This window comes from Xenopus laevis, chromosome 8L (assembly GCF_017654675.1).
Source record: "Xenopus laevis strain J_2021 chromosome 8L, Xenopus_laevis_v10.1, whole genome shotgun sequence".
NCBI classification, from domain to species: domain Eukaryota; kingdom Metazoa; phylum Chordata; class Amphibia; order Anura; family Pipidae; genus Xenopus; species Xenopus laevis.
Window position 1 is genome coordinate 66,616,162 of NC_054385.1, and position 10,694 is coordinate 66,626,855.

A 10,694-nucleotide genomic window follows, 5' to 3' on the forward strand; every position below is an offset into this window, starting at 1 on the left:
AGAGCATGAAGCTATGATACATGTTCTTCACAAAACTTAAAATAATGAAGCAGTTAAAATCCTTAGTTTATGTTTTAGTGCAAAGCTGCCCATAGACGTGCAGATTATTAGCCTATGTTAGACGAACGATCATCTGTTCCAATCTTCCAACCTGCAACTAACCATTCAGATTAATATAAAGTAGTAAAGAGAACAAATCACACTATGCCCGGGCCATTAATTGAGGCAGCAAACGTAGGAAATTTATGTCAAATAGTAGAGACAGTCACCCATTGATATCGTCACATAGGCAATACATTCAGAGATCTTATCGTTTGCCAATATAAATCTTTTAACCTGTCTCATCAACTGAACGACCGATCTCCATGGTATGAAAAATGTCGGGATAATCCACACATGGTCCGAAAATCGTACGAACCTTTGTTTCGTATCATGGAATCTTTGTGTCTATGGCCAGTTTAAGAGATACAGGGGGTCGTTTATAAAGTTTGCGCAGCGCATATTTATTTGCAAATGGTTGTATTGCCTGTTTATTCCTGAACACTGAAATATTGCACTGCTGTGCCAGTCTTTCCATTTTTTTTTTTTTTGCGAATTTTGCACAAAAATATTCACAAATGGCTTGCAAGTAAGATAGGTATTTGCATCTGCACAAGGTCATTGTGCACAAAAATAGCGTTGACAGTCTTTTAAATATGCAATTTGCAAAAACCAAAAAAAAAAATATTTTCTTCTCCGCCATAACTGAAACACAGAGTGTGTACATAAATATTCCCAATTTACGATTATGCTATATGTAAAAAGCCCTTATGGACATTTGAAAGTGCGATTAAAAATTTCGAAATTCTGTTTGTGCATTAAATATAATCATGTGCAAGGCAAATATTCTGCACTGCGCAAAGTTTATAAATGAATCCAACAGTGTTTGGCACTTTCAGACCAGACAAAATACACAGACTGAGCTTTGCCCTGCCTGGGCTCAGGCCTGTACTTTTAAGTTTTCAATAAGAACTTGGCAGGAAGAATATTTTTAGAACGAAGCAATTCATTTGTTTACAAAGAACAAAGGGATGTAGTAACTTTAGTTTGAATATGGTTGTATTGTAATTCATCCATTTTTTTAATTTCTAGGGATGAAATAGAATAAACAAGAGTAGGGATGACAGCAGCACACTTCCCAGAGTTAATTTTCCTGCTGTGGCAGCATTGCAGAGATCTGTGTCGCAGCAAGTGTTATGAAAGGTCACATTTATGCCCAGTGTACTTCTCTGGCCACTTGTGTCACAAAGGCTGTTTATGGCACAGCCTCTCTCACGCAGAACAAACTGGAAGTCACCTGTGGAAGACATTCACATCAATGAAGGCCAATAAAGACAGGATATGTTCTTTTTGTAAGAAAATATGCATCTGTAATTCCTTAGTCAGCCCTGAAACCTGCACATAGCAACAGCAGACATAAGTAGCAAAGTATTACCTGCTTTGAAATAGCCTGTAGGCACATATTCCATGCAGTAAGGACAATAACAACAGCCTGGTGGCTTCTGTTCAAGGCAGTTAAACAACTTGGCAGGGAATGTACAATCTGGCATGGCCAGTTTATCTCCATTATTGCCAATCCCTTATCAATGTCACACCCTTTAATACATTTAGTGCAAAATAGGATGTTGTAAACTCGAGTATCGCTTGGAACTTCTCACCTGTACAAAGGGTTGCCTTTGATGTACAATTTTAACACTGTAGTGAGAATGATATTATACTGACATCAGCAACTCAGTGATGTGTATTTGAATTCTAATGTGTCTTAGTACAGCGCCAAGCTAAGAAGTAATACATTTACATGATACAATACAAATTGATAATTAGGCAGTACAGGTCAGAATCACTAGGGTTCTGGTATGCAACAACAAGGTTATATAACCTGGACCAGATATCAAAATGATCTATGCTCTTCTCTTCACCCATTCCCGTTCCTTTCTCCAGTTATCTGTTGCACAGCCCTGGCAATGAAATTGGTTGCTCTGTGGTGGGGCAGAGCTACCTATACAGTTATAGAAATATAAAATGAATATGTTTTTTGTTAAAGTGATTGTGTTCTAAGCAGTTAAGATTCCATCAAATGAGAATTCTGCCAATAGTGCTGAGATGCAGTTGCATCCGTAAAATGTATCCTTGTAAATGGTCCTTTGTGATGCTAATCGTATCGCACAACTCACGAAAATGCTGGCGTTCTGTCACTTGGCCTTCAGCCTCGTGTCTTTATATGGTCATGAAAAGAGCTGATTTGTAATTCCCTTATTTACAATAGAGAGTCTATTTTTCCTTGTATTTATAATACATCATGGACAAGATCCATGCAGCACATGATCGATATAGTGAACTCAAGTGTTGGTGCAGTAATATACTTAGCAATGTAAAATATATTTCTAGCTATTGAACATACCTTTTCTCCCAGAGGCTGTAGAAGTCAGGCACCTTTCAGAGGGAGGGCAGGAAACTGGGAATTTTAAACATTCCAGGGGTGAAATTGTTGGGAAAAGACAAGTGTAACATTTCAAAGAGTCTCCTGCAAAATAAAATACCAGTTTCTCAGAGAACACAATTTATTTAACAAATTTCATCTTTATTTTCCATTAGAAAGCTGTGTTTTAGCACTCGCTGCACTGAATGTTGTAGACAAAGAATCACAAGTTTATCTACAATAAGTGAATCATGAGAGATTAACCTGTTTTGCTGAATGGATTCAAAAACCATTCAATGCCTGTTCTGTTCCTAAATTTTGATAGTCCACTCAGATTATTTATAATCCCCAAGAGGAACCCTAAAACAGTGATTAAAATGTATCACATATCAGCCATTTTACAGATACTCCTAAACCTTTACAATGTTCCCACACATTTCTGCTGCTCCCATACATAATACCCAGCTGACTTATTGCTGTAACCTAACAAAATCCCTGCTCTCTTCCTTCTATTCTACCTTATGATACCCAGTGTTTCTTATTCCTGTTACATTCCAGAAGGGCTTTTCATTCCTACATATATCAACAGTGTCAATAAAAGCACCCTAATTTGCAGCATTTACCTGTGTTTGACCAATCCTTACTACTACTTTGGCTAAATTTATAGCTTCATTGCACAAATACTGAATACTGAGTTACCTCTTGTTTTTGAACCCTACTAATAGTAATGCACTACAACTACTTTCCTGGTCAAAGTACTCTAGTCTCCATGAGAAATCATTTGTTCTGCTTCATTCCAAAATAGTTCATACCCCTCTACTTACCACTCTGCAATAGTAGCATCAATGATAAAAAGATGGTTGAGGTGGTCATCTCTGGTCCTACAATCCCAAGCTATTTCTGTGTTTGCGTGTGATTCCTCCTTCTTATATGACTTCCTCTCTCACTGTAATTATTAGCCTTCTTCTGCCAATTAACAGTAATCCAATTTGATTATGCCTCCAAAATCAGGAAATTGTATTAAGGCGGCAACCAAATATTATGGCAGGGGAAATACCAGTAAAGATCAGAATTTAGCTCAGTTCAGGAAAGACCAAGGGGCAGATTCACTAAAGGGCGAATTGTCACCAGCGACCGATTCGCACACATCGCACCAATTCACCAGGTGCAAATTCGCTATTACTACACTAATTCACTAATACGCCCTGGGCGGCGAATGCTGGCGACTTTTCCCTAGCGTTAGTTCGGCAGTGAGAACATTTCATAGCGAAGTTGTGCTAGCATTCGTTTGTGCCTTGTGAAAATTCGCTAATGATCTTGCTCTTAGGTCAGTTTGCATATCGCGGGTAATTTAAAGTTGTATGGAGGTCTTTATTATAAATTTTGGTGAAAATGCTTGAAGTTTCCACTTTTTCTTACAAATGTCCAGGGAACCTTAATAAAAACAAGAGAGTTTATACAGTATAATGCCCTACACATGAGCCCACTGTAAAATTAATGTTCCATGTGTTATGAAATGTCTGGAGAAAACCAGTTACCCAAAAAAAGTTTAAGTCCAGACTTTTGCTGGCAATTCCACTTCAAACAGGGAAAAGTTGCCAACGTTTTTGGAACATTAATGCATTTTCGGCACACAGGATATGATGTAAGTGACAGAAGATTTAACTTCTTTTTAGCACTTCGTCTGGTCTGAGGTGTGAAGTCAATTCTGGCGAAAGAGGTAACATTCAGTAAAATTCCCATTTTACTGAATTCGCAGCGTAACAACCTTTCGCCACAGGGAAAAGTCGCCTGGTGGCAGAGTGAAAACAAACGGTAGTAACTGTCTCGCTAGCAAATTGATGCCTGCACCTGTTAGTGAATTGGCGTTGTCCCTGCGGATGTGATTTCTGATGAAAAGTCACTAGCGTTAGCCACTGTGCCCTTTAGTAAATCTGCCCCCAAGTGTAATAAAGGGTAGGTTGTTGAGACTGCACTGAGCCCATTAATAACTGCAAGGCAGAGCATAGGAGGTCAGCTGAACAACTAACAGCTCTGAAGATCAACAGGGAGAGATGTAGGGCAGGTAACAAGCTACTGTATGTGTGTTTGTATTTACCATAGGAATGGCAGAAAGTGCAAAAGCTCACGATACAGTGAAATCCCTACATCAGTGTTTACTAAAGAAACCACAAATGAGACTACGTGGATAGATTTTTTGGTCTGAGCCATGTGTATTTAATACAGGTAGTCAACAGAGGAGTAACTATTGAGTTGGAGCCATGTAATGGCAGCTAAGGGGGCAGGTGGTCAGAGCTCTTAGCTAGAATGACACATAATAGTTGACACCAGGTGACCCCTGAGGAGGAAAAAACTTTTTTATGAATTACAGACAGCAATAGAGAGAAATGCATATCAGTGAAGGTGCTGTCCATACTACAAATAGAAAAAGGACTTTTCAAAAGCTGATGAGTCTACTTAAAATATCAAGAAAATGTTATTGTCAATACAACTATACACTTGTTATAGTGTGTATATAACCATATCTAGAGATGTTCTGACATCGAAGGAACAGTTTGCATAAAAATGTTTTCTTGCCATGGTCAGGCTGGCACATTAAAAAGCATTAATTAAAACCTGCAGACTTGATCACAAACTCAAGAGGGTAGCAACAGACTGTTTTGTTGGCTGTGTGTAACATTGTCATTATTAGTGGTAATGCCTACAGTGCCCAGTGAGGTTCAGTGTTATCCCTCATTACAATTTGTAAAATGATTTGCTGGTGGAATAGATGTGCAGTTCTAAAGAATACATTTAACCCTATGCAAAGAGCACCAAAGCACAATAATTGCAGCTAGTACTGCATATTACTTGTTTATTTTGCTCTCCCACGACAATTGGAATGTTCAACTAATACTACAGTTTTCATCTTTTTCCAGTGGAACACATTGTGCAACTTTATTTTAGTGCCACAATAGTGTGTCTTGGAAAAACTATTCATTAGTGATAAATACAAAGTTAGTTCGGTTATCCGGAAACCCATTATACAGAAAGCTCAGAATTACAAAAAGGCCTCCCATAGAATCCATTTTATCCAAATAAATCAAAATTTTAAAAATGATTTCCTTTTTTTCTGTAATAATAGAACAGTACCTTGTACTTGATCCAAAATAAGAAATGATTCATCCTTATTGTAAGCAAAACCAGCCTATTGGGTTTATTTATTGCTTACAAATGATTTTGTAGTAAATTTAAGCTATGAAGATCCAAATTATGGAAAGATCCATTATCCAGAAAGCCTTGGGTCCCAAGCATTCTGGATAACAGGTCCCATACATGTATTATACCTCTTTCCTTACCTATTACAATCTATGACATGGGACAGATTTTCATCCACAGTTGCTAAGAGTACAATACTAATAGATGTCTCTTAACTTTATTATATATTTATATGCCAGTCTATAATACTTTCACCTCTGCCCATTTGCCTTTTGCCACCTGTGTCATCTCTCCCTCATTTCTGCTTTCTCTGATTAAAGGAGTTGTTTAAATTAACTTTTAGGATGATGTAGAGAATGATATTCTGAGACAATTTGCAGTCAGTTTTTATTATTTGTGGGTTTTTAGTAGGGATGCACCAAATCCAGGATACATTTTGGGATTCGGCCAGGATTCAGCCTTTTTCAGCAGGATTCAGATTCGCCCGAATCCTTCTGCCCGGCCAAACCAAATCCGAATCCTAATTTGCATATGCAAATTAGGGATGGGGAGGGAAATTGCATGACTATTAGTCACAAAACAAGGAAGTAAAAAATGTTTTCCCCTTCCCACCCCTAATTTGCATATGCAAATTAGGATTTGGTTCGGTATTCAGCCAAATCCAAAATAGTGGATTCGTTGCATCCCTAGTTTATAGTTATTTAGCTTTGTATTCAACAGCTTGCCACACCAGTGAACAACTTCATGCAGTTGGATGCAGTTTCTTATTTTTTATTGTAGTATGGGTTTATTTCCTGCTCACAACATTAATAACATTTAATAACATCATTAGAATGCAATTCATCTGGCACAAGTCAGTTGTGACTACTGATACAGGTTACTAAGAGAACTCCAGACAGGGGCGTTGCACCAGGCAGCAGTACCAACCACAGATCGGAAAAAAAGTCGCTCCTGGTTCCTTTAAGAGCTGGATTTTCAGTTTTTAAATAAGAAATTGATGCCCTTTCCTAGGGAGGCTGCTGCTTCATTTCACTTCATGCCACATAAAATCAGGGCAGTGGATTTGCAGTCCCAATCTCTGGATATAAATGTCAGACAGTTACTCTTCACTCTCCCCCTCTCATTAACCTGTCCCTTTTCATTTTCTTTTCATGCATGCCTGGGTCAGATTTTGATTGACAGGTAGGTCTAATATGTCTTTTGAGGGGGGGGGCTCACTTCTGGATCTAAGGTCTGTATAACATTACCAGGTTATTCACTAGGAGGCATATTTATTATGCTGTGTAAAACAAAATTTGCGTAAAAAAATGTGTAAAATGTGTGTGTGTGTAATTTTATGCTATGGGAACACCATAGCCATTATTTTACATTACATTTAAAATTTTACACCATTTTCATGCTGTTATTTACATGCCGAAGCTTGGAGATGTATGGTGTATTATCCAGCTGTTTTTTACACAGCATAATAAATATGCCCCTAGGTCTGTTTCTGTTTAAAACAGTTTTAAATTAAGTATGACCGGATCTCTTTAGATAATACCAGGAGTTGGAAAACACCATTAAAGGCTTTCAAAGCAATTACCTCCGATTCTCAATAAAGCACAAGGGCAATTGCATGCATTTTAATGTTTTAGATACAGCTGTGCCAAACACAACCCCCCCCCCCTCTTGGATGCAATTAGAATTATGGATTGCTGATAAAAACACAGTAATTAGCAGACTTCTCTCACTGCACTCGTAAATTAGTCATGTAAGGTTTTAAGCAAATTGTAATATGCTTGAATACACCTAATTAATTTTTAAAACCTAAATTGTAGACATTTAGGAAGCAACTGAAAAAAGTCAATATTTAAAGCCTTTTGTTATGGTGAGCTGCACTTTTATAAAGATAAGGGGGCAAATTTACTAAAGGGGCGAAGTGACTGTCTTGCTACAAGTTCCCTTGGCAGACTTATCACAAACTAAATGTCTAACTGAGCACTTCCCCCAGCAGACTTATCAAATATAGGGGTGGAAATAAAACACACACACATTGATCATCATTAGAGAAGAATAATATATTGTAAGAAAAGTAATACAATACCGATTGAAGACAACGCAACGTCTAGCCGAGCTTCCCTTGGCAGACTTCTGAGAGGAACATCAGCTGGGGGACCCCGGGCCCAAATCAAATACAGCGACTCCCAGAGCACATCAATCGGCCAATGGTCCTTACAAGACCAATTATTCTACACAACACGTCTGCTTGTACAGGTAGATGAAGTCCCGAAGCCCCCCCCAGCTGAGCTCCTTTTTATATTGGTACAATAACAAAGTAATAAATCATTACACATAGACATATAAAATAATAATAATGGCTACATGCCCAGGACATGGCCATGAGAATGACCATGAAAATGGAAATAACCATGTGAATGAAAATAATTGCTGTGTATAATTGCTGTGTATTTTGATTATAACTATGTGAATAAGATATGAGCTTCCTCCTTAATAAACATACCTATATGTTTATGAGTCTATTACCTTAACTCCTACTATTCCTTGTTCTCCTGCTAATGTCAGTACATCCATTTTACAACTAAGGAGCCATATTGAATGCACTTGATCACACTCACATTCATACATGGCCTGCCATGTCACATTTGTATCACAGTGACTAACGCTGGCGAAAATTCGCCAGCATGACGTCATTTCGGAACTCCGACGATTTACTAACGGTCGCTAGCTAAGGAGATAGACTCTAGCGGTACTTCGCTCCCTAACGCCAGTCGAATTTGCGCTCTGGCGAAGGGACGTAACTGCGCAAATTCACTATGATGCAGATTTTACTGAACGTTACCTCTTGCGCCAGACTTGCCTTCACCACCTCAGACCAGTTGAAGTGCAATAGAGTAGACAGGAGTTCTTCAAAAAATTTAATAGTTGCAACTTCGCAAGTGTTCGGCACCCTGGACGCAACTTCGGATTTTGGTGAATTAGCGTTGTTAGCGTTGTCGTGGTGAATCTGCTCCTGTCGAAGTGTTGTGATGTGAGCAAAGCCGTTACTGCGGCATTTCGGAGATTAGTAAATTTGCCCCAAGGAGAGGTGAGATGTGAGACATGGCACCTTCACTGGTTAAAGATTTCATATAAGAGAAGACAGATATGAGAGAGGAACATCAACAGGAATGAGGGTAAATTAAATCACCAGGTCTTTGTAAGATAGCCAGGTCTTATTATTAAAACTGTATGATTATAATACTGCAAGTGTATTCTGACGGAATATTTATAAAAGGAACAGGAATCTATGCTGCAGGTCTAAAAGAGACATATACATATAGTCCAAAGGCCCCCTGGCACAAGTTCTACATCTCCCAGAACAGCAATGATATCTAGGGCTTAAATACAAAATGGAAGCTGCTACTATGTATATTGTGACATAGACAGCACACTGGACACTGTATTTAGTTCAGCATTATGAAGATATTTGGGGCAGCACTCAGTGACATCGCTTTTATATCTTCTGTACATGCATGCAGTGTGGGGCGGAATATTAAAACAAAAGTGTCTTTGTGTAGGCATAGCATTGAGTACTATGAGACATTAAGCAAAGACAATGCAATGTTTCAGTTATGCAGGAAACATAGTTAATAGTGGTGAAAGCCAGAGGGCAACAAGCTGTCAGGAACATTTAGCACAGAAGCGGCTACAAAGTGAAAAGCAGGAGCTAGTATGGGAACTATGGAGAAGCAAGGGGCACAATTGGGTGTATTTACCATGGGAATATATTTTATTCAGACCCAGTACATGAACAACAGTGCCCTTTATTCTTTTTTTTTAAAGAAATCTATGATTAGTAAAAGGATGCAGTTCATGATGGAATTTAGAATCATGTGCACAGAGATAACAGAGCAAAGGTATGACATATTTGCATATTTTGCAGGGCAAATTTACTAACACGGGTTCATCATGCATTAGTGAGTTAACCTATCGGAACCATATACAGAATAAGGAGAGAAGGCCCACACCCTTAAATTAAACTACGGGGTGCTAATCCATAGGTGACTCCCCTTAAGGGTCTCCATAGAGAATTGCAAATATTCAGAACAATGGATAGCACACCCGATAGAAACTGTATACAAGTAAAAAATAAAATAGATTTTTTGTTTATTTTGTGCCCCTGAGGAAGACCCTTAAGGTCGAAACACGTTGGGCTCACCTTATTACATTCATTTATTTTTTGTATATTATTTTTGCTTATTTTTTTCTTCTTTTTGTAATAAATATATTTGTTTTTTCAAATCGGTTGTGCTACCCATTATTGTTAATATAACCTATAGGAACCATTCAGAGATTTTGCATGATTATTCTGTTTGCACTAGATTAAGGCTGATGGCAAACTGGTTGCTATGGATTACTACACTTTTTTGTGGGTCTTTTACTTGTATACAGTTTTATTCATGAGTAAAGGGATAAGAAAGAATAAACATGATAATTCGCAAATTCACAGCATTCTGCACCAGTACAGGGATAGCTGAATGGGTTGCTGATTAGCACTGAGAGCTATACTGGTAGAGCTGTGTGGGAGGACAGCAGAGGCAGAGCAGACAGTGTATTTATTCTTTCAGCTGTTTATGAAGTTCTCCTCGTGCTTATCATATGACATGTGAGTTTCATTTAGTATTTTTTATTGAATACAAAAAGCTCCCATTCTTTAATGCTTTCTTATTTTTTTTCAGGCAATTATTTATAACTGCTCCCCTGTTTCATTTCCCCTATTTCCACTACCACTCTGAACCTTATCTTACCCTTTTGTCTATATTATTACCATCTCACTATATTTCCCCTTGATCATGGTTTCACCATCTCCCCAAATTGCTTATCTACCATTTCCAGCCTCTTAAGTAATGATGGGAAAAATTAGAGAAATTTGTGAAACCTGCAAAAAATTAGCGAAATGCATTGAAGTGAATGGGGGTCAAAATAATTTGGACGCGTGTCAATTTTGATGCGAGTGACAATTTTTATATGTGAGACTGTTTGGTCCAAATGCATTAAA

At 38.1% G+C, this 10,694-nt stretch overlaps 1 protein-coding gene across 1 annotated transcript; it reads right to left on the reverse strand.

The window, feature by feature from the left end:
• Positions 1-1,127: 1,127 nt before the first annotated feature.
• On the reverse strand, positions 1,128-3,408 carry LOC121397303 (prostate stem cell antigen-like). Its single transcript, XM_041573917.1, has 3 exons — positions 3,283-3,408; positions 2,441-2,563; positions 1,128-1,336 (listed from the first exon to the last, which is right to left on the reverse strand). The coding sequence occupies exons 1-3, from the start codon at positions 3,329-3,331 to the stop codon at positions 1,128-1,130; spliced, it is 381 nt and encodes a 126-aa protein (XP_041429851.1). The 5' UTR covers positions 3,332-3,408.
• Between the last annotated feature and the right edge of the window lie 7,286 nt (positions 3,409-10,694).

Coding starts and splice junctions, on each gene's coding strand:
- LOC121397303 (XM_041573917.1), bottom strand. CDS start 3,331: ATGACCACCTCAACCATCTTTTTATCATTGATGCTACTATTGCAGAGT. Junction 2,564..3,282: donor GATGCTACTATTGCAGAGTG/GTAAGTAGAGGG, acceptor TTTATTTTGCAG/GAGACTCTTTGAAATGTTAC. Junction 1,337..2,440: donor TACAGCCTCTGGGAGAAAAG/GTATGTTCAATA, acceptor TGTCTTCCACAG/GTGACTTCCAGTTTGTTCTG.